Source organism: Condylura cristata, unplaced genomic scaffold (genome assembly GCF_000260355.1).
Source record: "Condylura cristata isolate star-nosed mole 26May11 unplaced genomic scaffold, ConCri1.0 scaffold00001, whole genome shotgun sequence".
Lineage (NCBI taxonomy): Eukaryota > Metazoa > Chordata > Mammalia > Eulipotyphla > Talpidae > Condylura > Condylura cristata.
The window spans coordinates 87843390-87863656 of record NW_004567102.1 but is presented as its reverse complement, the minus strand read 5'-3'; the positions used below and the strand labels follow the sequence as shown (position 1 = coordinate 87863656).

The following is a 20267-nucleotide window of genomic DNA, read 5'->3' as shown; positions in this document are numbered from 1 at the left end:
TTGACTGTGGAGGCGGAAATGTCGAGACGCTAGGAAATGGCCAGCCTGGTGCCGCGTCTGTGATGGTATTTCTTATTTCCGCAGGAGTTTTTCTTTAAATGCGGCGCACACCCGACCTCGAACAAGGACACGTCGGTGGCCCTGAACCTCATCACCACCAATAGCCGGGACATCGCCTGCATCGCCTGCACGGACGTCAGGTAGGACGGCGCCCTGCCCGGGGCTGGCCGGCTGCGTGCCCAGCACCGAGGTGATGAAGCAACTGCCAAGGCGAGCCCTCGCCTTCGTAGCCACTGGTGAGACGGCCGGCCAGACCCGGCCTCCCCTTGCTTGCGGCCTCACGTCAGGGACGTCTGGTCAAACCAAGGCGCGGCGCTGCTGCCAGCAGCGAGTCACAGCGCGTGGACACCCCTCGGCCGCTGTCCAAAGCGGCCCCACCGCCTGCCCGTGTGCACGCTGTGGCTTCATTCAGAGTCCCGTCCCCCCAGTTAAAAGAATCTCGGTCCTGGTGGTTTCTAGTCTCACGGAAATCCGTGAACTGGTTGGCCAGACGTGAGTTACAGTGTGAGCCAAGGACAGAGTGGACAGCAGGCGCCTTGGAATCTGCAGGGCGGACGCTGGCGTGAAGTCCCCGCGCGACACCACGCAAATGACCAAGACAGACCGAGGGTCCCGTCTTCTCCGAGGCTGGCCAGAAGCTCCCACGCGGTAGAGGGGCCTCCGCCCCGATAGTTTTAAGTGAAATAGCAAAGTGGGTAACGGGTAGGCACAAGGCATCTTTCGCTCCAGAAGTTGAGGCGCCGGCAGCCCCGCACCCCGTCATCTGCCTGTGGCCGCCGGCACCCCACTGCGTGGCCTGGGAGTCGCCTGAAAGGGTGGTTTCTCGGTAGCAGGAATGGCCACTGCTGACACGGGGCTTCTGGTCTTTATTTAACGGAGAGGAAATGTTGACCGGGGAGCCTAAAACCTAACATCTATCTACCTGTTTCCCAGGGGAGGGAGGAGGCGCGCACCTGCAAGGGCAGGTCTGGCCCATGGGCAGCCCCACGGGCCCCGCCGCAGCGCCCACCCTGGGCTGAGGCCGGTGTCCACCTGCAGGAGGAACAGCTGGCCCCAGGAAAGGGGCTGGGAGTGTACAGAGAGGGCTCCGGGCTCTGGAAGCACGAGGTAGCAAGTCAGTCTTCCGTTTTTCAAAGGGAAAGTCCAGACGCTTTCCCTGAGCCAGAACGCAGCCAGCCAGCGAGGGGAGACGAACCCCATGAGCTCTGGCGGAGATGGCCCTGAAAGCCGGAACAGCGTCCTCTGAGGGGGCTCTGCCCTGTGAGCCCGCTGCTGTGCGCTGTCACCTTGTGTTACTAACTCACAACACTCTTTGCAGGCAGCCAACCTCTTCCCAAACACAAAGGAAGGCGATTACTGGAAAACTAACATTGGCTGTTGCAGTAAAAATATCGCCCAGTTGCCTATTTTGAGGGGCGGGGGAGGATGTTAGACTGAAGCTACTGTATGAGGTCAGGATTCAGCGGGGAGCTAGTCAACCACTGGAGAGATGGGGTCCCCCTCTCTAAGGCAGCGGAGGAGAGGGAGGGGCTCATGCACAGGGGTGTTGAAGAAGCCCACACAAGACACCCCAGCGTCCTAACGCGTTGATGGTCACTCTGGGTGTGTTTCCTACTGATGCTTTATGTTTTCTCTTTTTTCGATAACTAGTCCACAGTAAGCTACGAAAATGTGAGTTTTGTTTCTCCTCACGGCTAGCAAGAGTTTGGTTCTCTCTGGTGTCTTGCGTGTTCCTAGGCTTGCAGGTGTAGGCGGTGTGTGTCTGTGCACATGTGTCAGCTCACACGCTCACTGCACATCGGCGTAGTGGAGACACAGCTTCGTGTCGGGACGTTTTCCTCTCACGCAGCGTCATAATGAATTGTCCCTGCCACTTGGTGTTCCCTGAAAACTCATTTTTTAAAATCGGGTGCTTAAGATTCCATCGCGCGGCTCGGGCTGCGTCACTCAGGCTCCTATCGCTGGTGATTTCAGTGGTTCATAATTTAACAATACGTGTTGAGAGTGTGCTTGCTTTCCATCTACACACACAGCCTCGGCAAGGGGACAGGCCAGTGGCAGAGGACATGGTTAAGGTTCTTGATGCATTTCGCCAAACCTCCTTCCAGAAGGCTCGCCCCACTTAGACTGTGACCGCCGGGCCAGAGAGGACAAACGTGTGCGTCTTTTCCAGCTTCGTGCTCACGTTTTCAGTCTCTGCCCATTTACTAGAGGAAATTAATCATTAATATTTGTGGTATTTTATTACTCTTATCAAGTCTGAACATTTCTCACTCGCTTATTTGTGTTTTCTGTGTGAAAAAGATTGTGAAATCCTCAGTCTGAAAGATCTAGGAAGAGTCTAGAAACCGGGTCTGACCTCAGCACCCACTTTCTCTGGGTCACTGTTTATATTATCACGTGCCCGCTCTCCACTGAAAGTTACTAACGTGCAAAGTTGGATTTAAATAAATGTACTTCTTCGGTTCTGATGCTGGCATAATGTATCTTCCTGGCAATAAGTCAAGTTATCTGCAGTTATAATTTGAAGATTTGAAAATAAGAGTCTGGTCTCTTGATACTTTGTTTTTCTACCTATATCTACCAATCAAACACCATTAAGTGAAATTCGACAGTTAACTACCTACTAGATTAAAGCTGGATGAGAATGGTAGTGTTTAAGTAGTTTAAATACTTTTTTCTGCGCACCTTTAACATACTAGTACAAGGTAAGACCTTATTTTTTAGAGTATTTGAAGATGTACGACAAAATTATGAGAACAGACAGAGATGTTGCAGCTGCCTCTTCTCCCCAGCCAGCCTGGCCTCCCTGTATCAACGATACTCATCCAAAGGTTTTTTGTGTTGCTGTTGTTTGGTTTGGTTTGGTTTTCACCAAGAATCAACCTATATTGACACATCACAGTCAACCAGTGTTGAGTTTGCCTGACAGCTCTCCTTGGTATAATGCGTTCTGTGAGTCTACACAAACGCGTGACGACACAGCCCTCCTTTAATATCACGCAGCGTGTTTCGCTGCCTAAAATTGCTGGCCCCTGCTCTGCTCCTGGCGACGGCTGACTTCTTGCCGTCTCAGAGCCTGCCTTCGCCGGAGCGTGGCGGCCTGGTCCTCCCACGGGCTGCCTTTGCAGTTTGCTCTCTGTCCTCCGCGCCGTGCTTGTCTTCCTCCGTCATTTCTCAGTGCATGACGTTCTGCTGTCCAGATGGACCACGGTGCATTCTTCTGCTCACTGCATGAGCTGCTCCCCAGTTTTAGCAATACGAATAAACCTGATATACACATCTGTGCACAGGGTATTGTGGAACCTATGGTTTTGACTCCTTTGGGTAAATTATAGGAGGTGATTTCTGGATTATGTGGTAAGAATATGCTTGGTTTTATAACAAGTTGTCCAACTCTCTTCCAAGGTGAGTGTGTCAGTTTGCTTGTCCACCAGCAAAGAACGAATTCCTATAGCTTCTTGCTCGCCGGCATCCGGGGTGTCGCGCTCCCAGGGCTGGCTGTTCTGGCAGGGGGCACGATAGTCTAGATCTGCAGCGCCTGGCCATGTGAGACGGTCAGCATCTTCCCAGGTGCTTAGCTTCCTTCTGTCTGTCTTCTCTGGTCAGTGTCTGTTCAAGTCTTTGGCTCGTTTTTCATCAAGTTGTTTCCTTATTGTTGATCTTGAGAGCAAAAGCACTGTCTATACGGGTGACCACTCACTGCTGATGTGTCTTCTGCAAACATTTTCTCCCAGTCTGGGGCTTACCTCATCCAGCGTCCAGCTTGTTTTTTGTACAACAAATGCTGTTCATTCGGATGGCACCCAGCCTCTGAGGACTTCCTTCACAGATCGCTCTGCAGTTATCTTATCGAAATCGTCATGTCATTTCCAGTGTCATCAAGGTGTTCCCCTTGTAAACCTTCTAGAGGTTTTGTGATTTATGTCTTCCGTGTAGGTCTGTGATCCTCATGTGTTCACTTTTGTAAGGGGTGTAAGTTCTGTGTCTGTGTCCGCTGTTTTGCGGGAGATGGCCCCTCGTTCCAGCTGCCGCCTTGGTGTACGTCCTCACACCTCGCCTGTGTCCCTTTGTCAGGTGTCAGCGGACTAATCAATCTGCGGTCTACTTCAGGTCCTCTGCTCCCTTCCATTCATCTGTTCAGCGATAACTCTACCAGTCCTACACTGTCTTGACTACTGTTGCTTTATGTAAGTCTTGAAGTCAGATAGAATCTTCTGCCTCAAAACTGCCCTTTTTTCCAGGTCCTTTACCTCTGCATTTAAAATCACTTTGTCAAGGTCCATAAAGCAAGCTTGCTGGTATTTTGATTGTAATTGCTTTAAATAGGTAAGTCAAGTTGGGAAAAATGGACACCCTGACTGTTAAGTCCTCCTGTCCCTGAACAGGACAATTTCTGCACTCCCGTGGTCCTGTGGTTTTGCTCATCCCAGGGTCATAGCTGTCTTCAGACAGCTCTTGTGTGTGCGTTGCTTGTTTATAACTATGTTTTATTTTAGGGAGGGGTGCTATAGTGAATGATACTAGGTTTCTAGTCATTCATTGCTGACATATAGAAAAGTAATTGATTTTGTAGTTTCAGACTTTCATCACTCAATGGTTCTAGGGATTTTTGTTATTGTTGTTTCTCTCCAATGTTCTGTTTACGCTCTGTGAACCAAAACAATTGTTTTTCTGTTTACACCCCGTGTCCTTTTTTCCCATTACATTGGTAGCTCTCCCAGTGGGATATTGAAAAGGGTTAGTGGGAGGTGGGGGAGGACATCCTTGACTCGAGCTTACTGTTACTTTGTCACCATTAAGGAAAATGTTCGATGTAGGGCTTTTGTAGATAGATCTTTATGAAATTGAGGAAGTTCCCTCTGTTTCTGGTTTACTCTTTTTTTTCTTTTTCATGAGTGGGTATTGAATTTTGTCAAAAGCCTTGTCTGAATTTATTGATATAATCATGTGACTTTTCCCTTTTAGTCTGTTGATGTGCTTGGATTGCATTAATTTTTTGACTATTGCATCAACCTTGGATACCAGGGACAAAGCCCACTTAAATGTCATACAGAATTCTCTTTGTAGCCTTTTGGATTCAATTTACCAAGAGTTTGTGAGGATTTTTCATCTGTTGTAAAAGATATCAATCTATAATTTTCTTGGAATGTCTCTGATTGTTGTATTAAGGTTACACTGGTCTTACAGACAGAATAATTTAGGAAGGATTCATTCAGTTGCTGTCCTCTGAGACTGTAGACAACTGGTAGCAAAGTAAGAATTTTATGTCATTTTGTGTGAAAAAAGAACGTATCTTTCATCTTCCTATTTAATGATAATTGTTAAGTTATAGTAACTTAGCTTCAAGGAGCTCCAGTGCCAAGCTAAGCTAGCTCACCGGCCTGAGGAAATAGTATAATCTCCTAGACCTTTAGTTTCCTTATAAAATCTAGGAATTGGAGCAGGTTATCCAGAAGGTTCTGACTGACTCTTAAGAACTGCAAAAGCTAGAAGCAGAGCTTGTTTGCAGCTTATACATTGATCGTATCATGTGAGAAAACCCTTATTTACGGTCCCATCAGCTGACAGACACAGACATGAAAGCTAAGGCTCTCAGTGACCCCGCCTGCAAAGCCACACACCCAGCGTGAGGTGTAGAAAATACATACAATAGACGTGTTACTCATTCCCAGGTGTTAGGCTTCAGACTCCTCTCAGGACATGATTTGCGCCCTTTAAGTTTCCTTGGACATCAAATATTTTCCTCTCTCCTGAAGAAGAATGTGAAGTATTTGCACGTGAACGCAGCCTAAGGTGTTGTGCCCGCCGGTCTCTGTCCACCTGGCAACTGGCCTTGCAACGTGGCCACTCATCTGCAGGAGTGAGTTCATCTGTGTCTTCTCACGGTGATCAGTTAACAGTCTGACATCCACAGGTTAATGAGGAAAAGGCCAAAGCTTGAGCCAAGAACAGAGAGCTGTGCACTTGAAGGTGGAGTGACGGCTAAGCATTTCCACTAGAAATCGCTTCTAGATGTCGCAGATCTCTCCTGGACGCCTCCCTTCGTCTCAGGAACAGTAACCCAAGCTATACCCACATTGTGTGGCCACCACCCAAGGGACACTTGCTTTCTGTTCCCCACGGGTGTGTGTATCTTGAGACTCCCCTGATAGTGGACACCCCTCGGGGAAATAGTATGTCTGCTCCTTGAGACTTACCTTATAATTCTGCTTAAAATCTAAAAGTGTGAAATTTGAAAGTGTGCAACATCAAAAAGTCATGACCATTACATCATTTGACAAAGAGTAAAAGTCTCCACAGCTGTCCCTCTACACCCCCTGCACCCTCACCCCCCACCCCCCCACCGCGTATCCTTTTCAGTCCCCTGTGCTCCTTCCATCACCTGTCACCATTCCTCAGTTAAAAGCCGAAGACTAACCGAAAATGCCCATGTTTGCACAGTCAAATCAAAAAACTTCGGAGACACGTATTAAGACCAATTCCCAGAGGACACGTGGTCTAAAGAGCGGCTCTGCCCTGTCCTTTCCCTGAGCTCTCTCACTGGACACTTGTGATTTTGACGCCGCCGCTTGGTATAAATACTTCTATAATATTGTTGTGTTCGAGTTTGTCCACTAGAACTCACCCACCTGTGGGGCAGTGCTGCCTTGGATGACAGACTTCAGTGGTTTGCTGCAGCTTCAGATTAGCAGATTTCACGTAAAGGTTCGCTTGGCCTTGGCGTGCGTTCTTGGTGGAGAGCAGTCTGACTCTCCCTGGATGATATTCTGGGGTCACTCATCCATTCTGTTACAAAGAGAGATACCACATGTGGACCTTAGTGACCTTCCCTTGCAGTATACTGATGTCTTAGATCTCTCTGGTCAATTCATGTTCCGTTGGGTGATATTTGGCATTTGGGCCAGGGTTGGGGCCTGGTGTATGCATCCTGCTTCTGTCTGTCTGTGGGGACGTCGCTTGCCGGCTGTGTCTGCCAGCCTTCTCTTGACTCGCCGTCGGGTGGGGGCGGCAGCTGACGGTCCCTCCTGCGCAGCCCTGAGACCGAAGTGCTGGAGCAGACTCCAGACACGCCCGGGGACTGTGGCTGGAGTCTTTACCTTGTCCCGTGCCAGCAAGCGCCTGTGTTTCTGGCACAAAATGCTGTTGTATTATGAGTGCTACAGCACCAGGGACCTTGTTTCCCACACTCAGCATTCCCGCTTCTCCTGTTAGAACCAAACAGCTCCTTACTCCCCAGCGTGAATGGTCAGGCCCAGGGGACAGGGACGAGACAGGCACATGCAGACACCCAGCGCTGAAGAAGGTAAGCCAAACGCGAGTGAGTCTGCTTTTGAAGATGAAAGAGGGAACTTCAAAGACGTGTCTTTGAGCTTGAGGCAAAGACCACACTGTGCCCTGATCCCACCACAGGGCAAGGTCCCACTGCTATGCTCTGACAGATCCTTCCTGGAAAAGCGTGGCCTGCTCCGCCCAGCCTGGCCTGGAGGGAGAGCTGCTTGGTCTGTCCAGGGAGGAGTGCCCTGTGCGCAAAGCTGCCCAGCAGGGGAGCGACGGCCTCTTTCAAAATGCCCAAGTATTGCCTTGAGGCCGGTAATTCTTCCCCTGAATTAATTCAAAGTTATTTGTACATCTTTATTATAGATGAAGCTAAGGATAAGACGTTTTAAAAATCTGTAGGGTTAGACCACGAAGAACTGATTGAACACACCCCCACTGGCCGGCACCCACACACACACACAGGCCTCCCCCACCCCTGTACCATTTTGGTTTTGCCTGAAAGGTAAAAGCGGGCTCGCTGCTGAGGTTGGAAGGTACATTCCACGTGAGAAGGAAAAGTATCCGCAGTGAAGTAAGAGCAGAGATGTTCAAAAGGCAGAAAGAGCTGGAGAGAAGCAGAGCCGGGTGCTGGCTGAGGGTCCTGCGGCGGGGGCTGCAGGAAGGACGGGGCAGCCGGGTGACCGCAGGCTCCAGCCCAGGCCTGAAATCAGGGATGCAGTGCTGCTGACCTGAATGAAAGTAACTCTGCTGCGTGCAGTGGCACCAGCAGAAACCACGCCCTCCTTTAAAAACCCCTTTCTGAGAAAAGAATAATAATAATGAACAACCATATACCAGAGACATTTCACGGCGGTGGAGTGGGGAACGCAATCAAAAATGGGGGAGGGGGGCTTCCCACTGGACCATGGTGATGGCACAGGGGTGATTTGGTGATGGGAGCCCACGGGGATGACAACTGAGATGGGAAGATGCACAAAATGATGTAAAAATAAACTATTATATTATTTTTAAAATCCCCTTTCTGAATGTAGGGGAATTGGTTGGAATTTTCCAGAATCGAATAAAATTAAATAAAAATCAGAGATCAGCTGAGAGTTTGGAGGTTAGGCCAGGAAGCAGCAGGTCAAGTTCTGAAAAGGGCTCCCGGGGTGTCGCTGGCTCAGCGCTGTTGTCTGGGGTCAGTGCTTAGGAAAGGGGAGGAAACTCTGTCATCACGGTCACCCTGAAACATGAGCCAGTCAGCGTCGGTCAGTGGCCTTCCTCCCCCGTGGTGAACCCCCAGACTGTCCGGCCCCCGGACACCTGCTGCTGCAGGAGCCTGGGCCGAGGGCTGGCGCTCGCCTCCCCCGTGCAGCTGGTGTGCATGGGCCCGGGCCTGTGGCAGCTCCGGCCAGCCTGCCTGTCGGGACTGGCCAGCGGGCAGCGGTGCGTTTCCGAGGGCGGGTGTGACAGGCCGCAGCTGTCCTAAAGCATCTGAGGCCTCCTGGAACTTGGTTGACAGTCAAGCATTTTTGTTTTGTTTTGTTTTGTTTTGTTTTCATATAATAGTTTATTTTTACCTTTTGTAACGTTTTCCATCTCAGTTGTCATCCCCGTGGGCTTCCCAGCACCAAATCACCCTAGTGCCATCACCTCAGTCGGTGTACTCTCCCCCCCATTTTTGATCCCATTCTCCACTCCGCCCTGTACAATGTCTCTGATATATAGTTGTTCGTTATTATTATTTTTCCCCCCTGGTCCTTTACGCTCCTGCTATGAGTGAAACCATCCGGTACTTTTCTTTTTGTTTCTGGCTTATTTCACTAAGCATGATCCCCTCCAGCTCCATCCACGAGACACCACCTCACCCCAGTGAGAACAACACATCTTCAAACAACTGGCAACAACAAATGTTGGCGAGGATGTGGAGAAAAAGGAACTCTCCTGCACGGCTGGTGGGAATGCAAACTGGTACAACCACTATGGAAAACTGTTTGGAGGTTCCTCAAACTGCTCAACATGGAGCTTCCAAATGACCCAGCATTTTCTTTTAATTCCATTTTCATTGGATATAAAGGCTCATGTAGCCTTCAAATAGCCTTTTAAAAAATTATTTATACATACAGAACTGGGGTACAGGCCAGAGGTGTAGTGAGAGGATTCACCAGAGACAGAGTGGGGAGCAGAACAGGCAGAACAATACAGCGGGAGGAGCGGGGAGACAGGAAAGGTCTGCCGCACCCTGGGGGTCACCTCCTGGGCCGGGGGTTGAACTCACACTGAAGCAGCTGCGGTCAGCTTGCAGTGCTGTGCTTTAGCCCGCTGGGCCACCAGGGAGGGCCCAGCTTTTGTTTGTTTGTTTGTTTACCTAGAAAATTATAAGTGCCTTGGGTGTTTGTAATTTCAATTTTATCCTCGTCATTAGCCGTTGATTATAAATTTGGTAAGGGAAGAGGTCACTCCCGTTGAGAATCGTCCCCACGGAGCAAGAGCACCACAGTGCCACTCAGCCCCTGCGCCATCTGGGCTGCGTCCTCAGACTGTCGAGCCAGCGGCGGGTGGCCCATCCATGCCCACACCCTGTAGCCGCCGGTCCCGTGATGCCTAGAATCAGGCACCTGTGGATCTGTGCTTCATGGCTCCAGCAGCTTGTGGACCTGTTTGCAACCCAGTAAGCAAGAACATCAAAAACCTGGGGTGTCAGCCTGAGCGGAGATCCTGTGTCTTGTTAGCTTGGCAAATTCCGCATCCCAGAGAGCACAGCCGAGCCCTGTCCTCAAGGACACCTAGGTCCAGTTGGGGATTTGTGGAACACTAAGGGTGACAGCTGGGGGGTCCCCACTCCATCACACCCACCCGGACATGCAGGCGTGTGAGCGGAGGGGCCCGTCAGCAGCATGGACAGAGCAACCCGATGCAGCCGCCCGCTGTCACAAGCACCTCTCAGGCCTAACCTGAGAGGCGGGAAGCCTTTCACTGAGCAGCTACACAGTGAGCTCACCTGCGAGTCAAAGAACCGTACCTCAGCGTGGGTACTTCATGCTGAGGTAAAGCGTGCTTTTATGGGGAGCTAGGAGAACTGACAGGCAGCGGTATGTGGCACAGAGGGTGCGTTCTCGGCGTCGTTGCTATGAAACAGGGACCGAGCGTCCTTCCGTGCTTGTGCAAGGAGCATTGCATTCCAGCTCCAGTTTCACGGCGCACCGTGAATAATCAGCACCTGTTTATGACACGCCGAGGTCAGCGCCAGCTGTGGTAACATGTCTGGAGAAGCGGGAGCGGTACGCGGGGAGCATGCACAGTGGAGCGCGCCAGTTACCACGAGAAAAGCTGTTAAAAATCAAGTCACGGGCCCTCCCTGGGGGCGCAGCGGGTTAAAGTACAGCACTGAGAATCTAAAGCCGCTTCCGCATGAGCTCCATCCCCGCCTGCCCCGGAGGTGACCACATGGCGCGGCAGACCTCTCCTGACCCGCCCGCTGCTCCCCTCGGCAGTGTGCTTCATTAATCTGCCTGTTCTGCTCCCCACTCTGTCTCTGGTGAAGCCTCTCACCCTCCGCATCTCTGGCCTGTACCCCAGTTCTGTATGAATGAATAAATCTTTAAAAAAAAAAAATCAAGTCACGGTGGAGAGTCTTAGTTCCCTCCTTTACCATATAGTTGACCCGTTTTACTGGATTTACCTGCTCTTCTTCCCGGTTCCTTCTGGTTGCCATTAATTGGTCTTAACATCCAAAGTTTATTTCTGCTTTGCTGAATAGAATGCCTGAATTTAAGAGGCGGACAGTCCCAAGTTTGGGGTAGGACATGAAGCCTGCGAGACTCCCACACCTGCTGGTGCTTGCAGGAGACCTGTGCCCCGTAGCGCCACCTGCAGGCACACGCAGTTGTCTGAAAGACCTAACGCGTCCTCCCCTGGAGCATTATCTATGGCAGCTAAATGTTTGAAGGGCACCGAGTGTCCTTCAGTGACCGCTCACAGCGAAACATTCAATAAAATGCAGCGAGATAAAGAATGAACTAAATGTGGGCCCTCCCTGGTGGCACAATGGGTAAGCGAAGCTAGCTGCAGCGTCAGTGCAAGTTGGACCCCTGGCCAGGGAGTGACCACAGGGCACAGCAGACCGCCCCCCCATCCCCCCTGATGTCCCCGCTGCTCCCTCAGTGGACTTCATCCATCTGCCTGTTCAGCTCTCACTCTGCCTCTGGTGAGTCCTCTCGCCCCCCACACCTCTGGCCTGTACTCCAGTTCTGTACGCATCAATCAATCAATCTTAAAGAAAGAGAATGAACTAAGTACACACACATCTGCAAACATTCTGTGCACAGGACCCCCAGCTCCAGCGTGCAACCCCCTCCTTTCACCTCCCCATCTCCCTCTGTCCTCTTTGGAGGCCAGCACCTGCGACCTTCCATGCTGAAGACGCACAGCCTGCAGGTCAGAGCAGGGCTGTGAGAAGTGAGGTGACCTTGGCACGTGCTGGACTTCAGAGCCAAGTGTGTGAGCGCGGCCACCATAATGCAGCTGGTGAGAACAATGGGACCACGAAGAGATCGCACATATCTGATCATGTAATAGAGGACAAATGAAACATGTAATAGAGGACAAATGAGCTTTAGAGTATTACTGGGCCTATAAAGATGGTCTGCTCAAAACTGATTTTAAAAAGAATCCCTCTATACTATTTGTAAATGTACTGTATAATATATGGCACTGGTATTTGACATAGTAATCTGTTTAATAGTTATATCTGTCTCCAACACTGGGTGTTAGTAATTGTTTAAAAGTTATGTTTATTTAGTTATGCATGTATAAGAACAGGGGTCTAGGCGAATCTACTGAAACCCACTGCTGAGGGAAGCAGCAGAAAGACAGGAGAGGGCTGCTGGGCCCTGGGGGTCACTCCCTGGCCGGGGATTGAACACAGGCCGCAGTGGCTGATGATAGTTTGATAAGACTGAGGCTTTAACCCTTGTGCCACCAGGGAGGCCCTGGGTATTAGTAATTGTCTGAAATACATTCTGTAGTATTTTTAATTGAAAAAATGCAATTGCCTGCCATCTCCTTCAAAGTTGTCATGTGACTAAAGCATTTAAAATTGTTAACACCTCCAACCGGTGTTTCTCTGCAATCACACCTGAGAAAATCTCCCTCTCTGCTAGCACGCACAGAGAGGAATTCGATAGAGTATTCTCAGTTCCAACTTTTGTTTAAATTACAAAGAGTAAATACTTTTGGCAGAATATAATCCTTCGCTCGAGAACCTTCTTTGACAAATATTTTACAAAACTTAACTTGTCAAACAAGTATTTTTATTTACACAGATTTTTTGAAAATTGTACCACATTTAGATGCAGCAAAACCAGAATTTTTCTTGATTTCACTTTTATATTTATCTAATTAACATTATCTAATTTATCTAATAACATCTAATAACATCTAATAACATCTATCTAATTAAAAATGGGAGTCATATTAAAAGATTCCTTCCCCCCACAAATTAAAACATTTCAGAAGTTCAACATTTGCTTTCTGAATGGACCTCTTATTTAGCTTTAGAATTTTCATTATTATTCCAGTTCATCCTTCACTTTTGTCGAATTGGAATCCATGTCTTCTTGCAAATGTTTCTTCTTGTTACTGATATTTACTTATTTAGATTTACTCCATTAACACTTGGATTAAAGATTACCGGTTTTGAACAAAATGCTAGTGGTTTGAGAAGATTTTCATTAGTTAATATGATTGTTGTACTGGGGCAAAAATAATTATTTTTCCCTCTACCTTCCTGGGTTCTCCAGTCTGTGTCCCAGCAACAGACAGATTGACAGGAGAATAAACAGACACACTTATTATCATGTACCCCATACCCACACAACTGTGAGTAGCCTGTGGGTGGTTAAACTTGGGCTGATAGAGCTTCTGAACCAAAAAATGCAATTTTCTGGTAGATTCATATAGATTCCACAGCACAAATGGCTGAGTCAAGTACATGAGAGCTTTTGCTAGATGCTTTTCAAGGTATCGTTAATATAACAGCTATAAATCAAGTTTACATTGAGACTTTATGTCTGTGATTCACGTGTCTTGGCTGCACTGGGGAGGGGTGATTTGACTTTGCAAAATGGCGACCAGTTCTTGGTGGTGAGGTTCTTCTGCGAAGCAAGCTCACACTAACAGCTATCACTTAACGTTCCGTACATGCACAAGAAAACTTGGAGTCAACACTGAGAAAATTAATTTAGAACAGTCATTTGATCTAAATGAAAAGCCACACTTCACTGAGTAATATGTAAATGTCCTTTCTGAGCTGTATGTGTGAAATTGCATTCTTTGAGCTTGGTGTTCTTAAAATAATGCGGACTTTGTAGTAAACACTGATGCTTCTTCAGAAGGTTTGTGTCTCTGTTCTCTGTCTGGCCAGTGCTAGATGGAAAATACTGATTGGCACCTATGTGACTTGCATGTTTGTTGTTGACTTTCTCGAGGAATTAAAAATTCTGCTCTGCGGTGCTATGGTTTGTAATAAGAAGGACTTGTTTGGTCTTTGTCCTCATTTGGAGGTGCTGAAGCCTCCAGATTTCCTAAGCCAGGAGAGTGGCAAAGGTCCTGGTACTATATTAATGAGGCCACCATGGGGCTGCACTGAGAATGGGACCTGCAGTCTGGGAACCCACCTTGAGACTGAGGTTAGAACGGTCAGTCCCAGCCCTGGCCCCCAGGGGAGGGGAGGGGGCTGGAGATGGAGCCTGCACACCAGTGGCCAGTGATCTCACCCTGCCTATGAGACAAAGTTCTGGGAGTTTCCAAGCAGCTGAGCACTTGGGGGTGCTGGCAGGCAGGAGCGCCCAGAGAGCAGGCCACCTCTGCACCCCTTCCTTCATGCCTTCCACTGTCCATCTCTCCCCTCTGACTTTGTCTGACTTATATCCTTTCACAAGAAGCCATAAATCTAGTAATAAAACTGTTTCTCTGGGTTCTGTGAGCCATGCTGACTAATCAATTGAACCCATGAGGTGGTAGCTGGCATCTCCTGGAGACAGCCTGGATTTGATTGGCCCCTGAAGCTCGGAGCAGGGTGTTTTTGCAGGACTGAGCCCTTAGCCTGCACAGCCTGACTCTCTTCTGGTAGACAATGTCAAGACTGAGTCGAATCCTAAGACGAGCAGCTGGTGTCTGAGAGTTGCTTGATGACATGGGGAAAACCTTGTAGACATTGGTTTTCCGTGACAGTACATTATGTACTTAATAGACGCCTCTTCTTTTGGCTTGTTACCGTTCCCAAATAAATCATGGTTACCAGCAGTCACACTTGTAAATAGTTTTCGACTTGTTGGCATATGTCAAAAAGCCTTGTAGCAAAAGCCTGTGACAGCAGTCGTGGGCGGTCGTGAGCTGGTCGTGAGTGCCGCACTGTCAGACGCTGGTTCTCGGTGCTCATTTCCTGTGGGATGAGCCTACAGTCTCCTGTGATTTCCATGGACACTGCCAGTCTGGCCCGCTGGCTTCATGCTTCCTCGGACCTCAGCCCCACGCTGACACGCGTCAGGTAAGACAGCGGCAGAACACAGGCGTGTAGACCTGCGTCACTTAGCGCAACATTGGTTGCACCCCTTTCAGTCATGACAGGCTCAACAAAGGCTACCCCAGGGGCTGCGCAGACAGAAGCAAATATCGTCAGGGTAGAGTTGGTCAGCCGGCCCTCCACTGTCTGCCTCTAAGGTTAGGGCTCCCCAGCTTCCCCCAGAGTCTTCCCCAGGGCCACTGGACACATCATGTACCCCAAGGTGCTGGAGTCCACCTGGGAGATCAGACCGGTTCTCACAGATGAACGCCGTAGAGCTGAAGCCCCACAGTTTACAGTCACCCCAGGCCTCCTTCCTTCGGTGACGCACTCCCTTTATCTGGGAGATGCAGCTCTTCTGTTTGCAGGAGGAACACAGATTGCTAGTGAACATCTGCTGGGGGAGGGGGGTGTTCCCAGCTTGGGACCTGCCAGACCTTGGCATTGCCATGCTGGTGGCGCTGTCCGCGGGGCTAAAAAGCAAGGAGGCGGCAGCTACTGTTCCTGATCCCTGTAGACTGGACGCGTCTGTCCGAGCGATTAACCCGCATGTGTTGCTGCCTCTGCCTCTCCCATCCCCGTCTCCGGACATCCCAGTGTAGGTGATGCGAGTCAGGCAAATGGGGCAGACGGCAGCGTGTCCCTGTGTTGCTCTCGTGGCTATTGGCCGGCTTCCCTGGGATAACGTGATTGTGCCCCACTCTGTCCCTAGGTTACGTGAGGAAAGCCAGCTGCCTCTCGGGGAGGTATTCATGTGTCCACAGGCTCACTGTGATTCCTGGTTCTGGCAAAGACCTGCTACTCCAAGCTGGACAAAGTGGCTTCGTGTCCCCAGCCAACTCCAGTCCAGATTGTTCAGCCTCAATCCCTGGACTAACAGTAGCCAACTCCTGTGTTGCTTTTACCACTGACCACTTCCAGAAGGCCGGTCTGGCAAAGCTCTTCCCATTTGTGCCACTGTCGGGAATACAAACTGTGGAGACCTCCGCGTTGCCCCACAGACGCATATAATTGCGTAGGTGGTCTGAGATCATCTTGATTCTTAAATCACCATGATTTATGTCCACAGCTAAAGGGGAGTTAGTCTCTGCTTCGCCCTTCTCCCCTTCCATTGTCTTTTACAGTTAAGACCCTGTTTGGGGGATGTGTAGAATCTTTCAGTATAAATGGGAATGTAGTTAACAATCTTTATGATCTCTACTTTACCTGTAACCACAGTGCTCAGCTTTGCAGTTTGGAGCGTTTATGGCTATACATTTTCCTTGAAATAGCTCCTTTATTGTATTTCATAGATTAGCATATGGAATATATAACATCTCTTTGTGTTTACTATGTTCACGTAGCTTCTAACCCAACTGTGAAGACTGCATGTGTCTCCCCATCCGTTACGTATCTTCGCCCCTGCCGTGGGGTGCGTCAGCCAAGGACAAACATGACTCCATTTGTCCCTCCCCGCCCCCCTGTCTTTCTGGCTTGTGTCTGGGGACTGAGTGGCGACTCCCAGGAGGTGCAGGCCACAGCGTGCCGTGCGTGCACAGGCACTCCCACAGGGCAGCCCGACAAGCACAGGGGAACCTTGCAAGTTTGGCTCCCGCTGGTAATGCCAAAGTTAGGATTTCTGAGGCTACAGGTTTTCAGGGCCTGAGGCTCATCACTTTGGGGAATGCAGGATCCATCCATTTTGCAGAAGGGGTGTGAATGGCACCAGAGTGTAGACCCATCCAAGACGGGATGCCCTGAGTAGGCCACAGGCCCCCAAACTGTGCTCTGGGTAGGGGCACATCAGTTATTTTGAGCTTAATTCCCTAAATCCTGGTTAATTCCAGAAGTGGCATTAGGATCAAAGAAGGTAGTTGTTGTGAACATACTTTGACGATTTCAGGTCTTAACCGAAATGCACTTTATCAGATGTGACGATGATGACTCTTAAGATCCCTTTAAGTAGTTCTTTTTTTGGTAAGATTTATCTATTTATGCATGCAGAACTAGGGTACAGGCCATAATGCAGGGGCAGTGAGAGGATTCACCAGAGACAGAGTGGGGAGCAGGACAGGTGGACTGATGAAGTGCACTCCTGAGGGGAGCAGTGGGAGACAGGAGAGGTCTGCTGTGCCCTGCAGGTCACTCCCTGGCCAGGGTTCGAACTTCTGTTGAAGCGGCTGCGGCCAGCTTCACAGTGCTGGGCTTTAATCCATTATGTCACCAGAGAGGACCACCCATGAGTAGTTCTTATGGAAATGAGACATTAGTCCAGTTGAAGGGTATGGCCCTCAGCCTCAGCTCAAAGGAGATGGTTTGAGTTGGGTGGGACCCTGCTGCTGGCGATAAATCTGTTAAGATCAGTGGGAGGAATTTGCAGGCGTGTGATTGTCTGGGGAGGAATCATGGAAAGCGTTGGGCCCTGGTGATGCAGAAGCAGTTGGGGCTGAGCCATCTTCTGTGGCATCACTCTAGAAAGCCTAGTGGTGACTTCAGCTCCTAGAGGCAGCTGCAGGTGTCAGGTGACAAGGCCCAGCCCAGGCGACTGGTCCGAAGCAGAGATGGAGGCAGAGTTGGTGTGTGAGGCTGTTTGGCTTTTTAATTAGAGATCATGTTTGTGGGAGGAAAGAGGAAGCAAGATTGGCAGAAAGATGAACCTTGACGGAGGCCAGCTCGCCCTGCAGCAGCCTGGGAGCCGGCGGCCAGTCGGGTTACACTTCTGCCTCCCTGAGTTCCCAGCCTGCTGCCCAGTGCCAGGGGCTGGGCCTGAAGCGGAGGCAGCCAAAAGACCAGGGGCCCCACTGCAGGGCAGCACATCCCCCCTTGAAATGAGGTATGGGCGCCGTGAGCTAATACTGGATGGTGTCTAATGCTGATACTAGTACTGGGTGGTGCCTCTTAAATGTGGGAGCTTAGAGAATCCAGAACAAGGTCAGAGAGAGTCAGAGGGGGAACCCTAGAAAGGGGACCACAGAACCGGGGGGGCTGGGGAGCAGGAGGCGAGGAGGCGCACGCAGACTGTGGGTGTCTTGCTGGTGAGTGATGACAGCGCCTGAGAGGTCCCCGCCTTTCTAATACACAAACACTGGGGGAGCCAGTGTCAGAAATAAACACCAAATTAAAAATCTATTCAAAAATACTAAACTCGTGTTTCATTTAAAAATAAGAAATGAGAGGTGGCTGGCCCACTCGGTGTCTCCTGCCGGCCACAGGGGAGGAGCTGGAAAGAACCAAAGCCTGAGCAAAGCCACTGAGGACACCTGTGGGAGACAGAGGCCTGGCGCACCTGGGCAGGGGAACGATTCCCGCTCACCTTGTTCAGTCACTGCTGTGATGCCAGTCCCCGCCGACTGTTCCCAGCAGAATCCCTTTTTTGAAAGCAAAAGGTTCAGCTACCTCATTAAGCAAAGACTCTGACATGTTTACATAAAATTCAAGGTCCATAAAATGATGTAATTCCTGAGGGGAAAAAAAAAGCTTCCCGATTCATGTGCTCCAGAAACACCAGGGGACCTTGATTTGATACAGAAGCTACTGCACATTTGGTTATTGTGTATGACATAGATAATCACTTTTAAAATAAAAAAAGAAAAACAACACAAAGCATTCTTAAATTGTCAAAATATGACATAAGGGGAAGTTGAAGGAATCAACTGCAAAACTTATGGTTCGTTCTCCAAGCTCCTGGTGGTCTCAAAGGCAGGAGAAGCACACTTAGTGTGATTTTTTTTTTAAAGATTTATTTATTTATTTATACATAGCTGGGATATAGGTCAGAGATGCGGAGGGTGAGAGGCTTCACCAGAGACAGAGCGGGGAGCAGAACAGGCAGATCAACGAAGTCCACTGCTGAGGGGAGCAGCGGGCGGGTCAGGAGAGGTCTGCCGCGCCCTGTGGTCACCTCTGGGGCAGGCGGGGATCGAACTCATGTGGAAGTGGCTTTAGCTTCTCAGTGCTGTGCTTTAACCCGCTGCGCCCCCAGGGAGGGCCCCACTTAGTGTGATTTTAAAACAAAATTATTGCTCAAAACATTTAGCCACGGTGCAAATAGCCAACAACGTCACGGATACTCCAACCTTCATAAACCGGTATCGGATGCAAACTTCCCTGTCTCTTAAGAGACGTGTTTCTTGCCCAAGGCCCGGTCAGCGGGGGCAGCTCCCCGAGAGGCTGAGGTACAGCTGCGTTTAACTGTCAGCTGGACTTGCTGCGCTCGGTGTGCGGCGTTCCCAAGGCCTCATCTGCTCAGCGATGGCTTTAAAGGCCAGTGCCGGATGATGTCCTTGGTGACCGGCAGGACCAAGTCACAGTGACCTGCAAACGCGGCGGAGGAGCTGGCTGGCCACAGCTGTGGGATTAAAGCAGGGCCCTGATGCGGGAGCGGCCTCCCGCTGAGCCGGCCCCTCTGCAGCCGCTTCTGCTTGTCCTCTGGGGCTGGGGGCGGCTCTGTCAGGAGGAGGCACAGAGAGCAAAGAAGCGGAGGTCAGACCTGGTCCTGCAGCTGAGCGAGTTTTCGCGGCGCCTGTTCCCGCGGCAGGTGCGGCCGCCCACGCGGAAAGAGCTGAGGATCGCGGCGATGGCCCCGTAATAAACCCGAAAACTAGGCGGTGCTGTGCAGCGTTTCCAGCAGGCCCCCTCCCTGGGGAGTGGCCAGCCTTCCGAGACCCCCGCATCCTGAGGCCGGGAGTGAGGGGAGAGGCCTGCGTGCGGCCGGCCACTCCTGGGCGTTGGGCTGCTGGGGCGTCCCAGCACCCCCGGCCCGCTGTCCTGGCGGGGGCCTTGGCCAGGGCTCTCCTGGGAGGAAGGCACAGGCCTCATTGTCAAGTGAAAATGATCTGTGGACATGACATGCCCTTTCCAGCCATTCAGAAGCTGTCCCCAGGGACGCTGCCGGACACGCGCTGGCGGACTCCACCCGGCAGTGGCTAGCGCGATGTCAGAGGCCCACGGGAGGGCCCCGCACAGGGCTGCTCGGAGCTGCCCACCAGCCTCCGCCCGCAGCCTCGCCTGGCTTCCAGACGGTATTTTTGGCTTTTGCAGCTGCAGGTCCATATGGAGAGAGATTGTGATTCAGAAAATAAAACAATTTCAAGTTTGGGACTTTTTTCTTTCGGCGTAATAGGTCAGATCACCCTCTACAGCTCTCGAACACTCGGCCTAGTGAGGGCAGGTCCCAGGAAGCTTCCCTGGGGCACGCAGGCCCCGCCACGGCCTGGTGACAGCGGGGCCCTGGAGAGAGCCCAGCAGCAGGCAGACCGGCTCCTCCTCCGGTCTCGCGCCGTGTCTGATTTTCCTGCCTTCCAGCCCCCGCTGGCATTTGGTTTTGAGCAGACTGATTCGCCCTGGAAGTGCTCAGCGATGCTGACGCCCCCAGGCCTCCCCTGCCGGGCCTGAGGAGGAGGCC

At 50.6% G+C, this 20267-nt stretch overlaps 1 protein-coding gene across 1 annotated transcript in view; it reads left to right on the top strand.

The window, feature by feature from the left end:
* PARK2 (parkin RBR E3 ubiquitin protein ligase) overlaps nt 1-20267 on the top strand; it is a 945331-nt gene that overhangs the window by 518936 nt on the left and 406128 nt on the right. The window contains exon 3 of the mRNA XM_012723328.1: nt 85-200. Coding sequence (XP_012578782.1) covers nt 85-200 — 116 coding nt within the window. The remainder of the gene's footprint in view (nt 1-84; nt 201-20267) is intronic.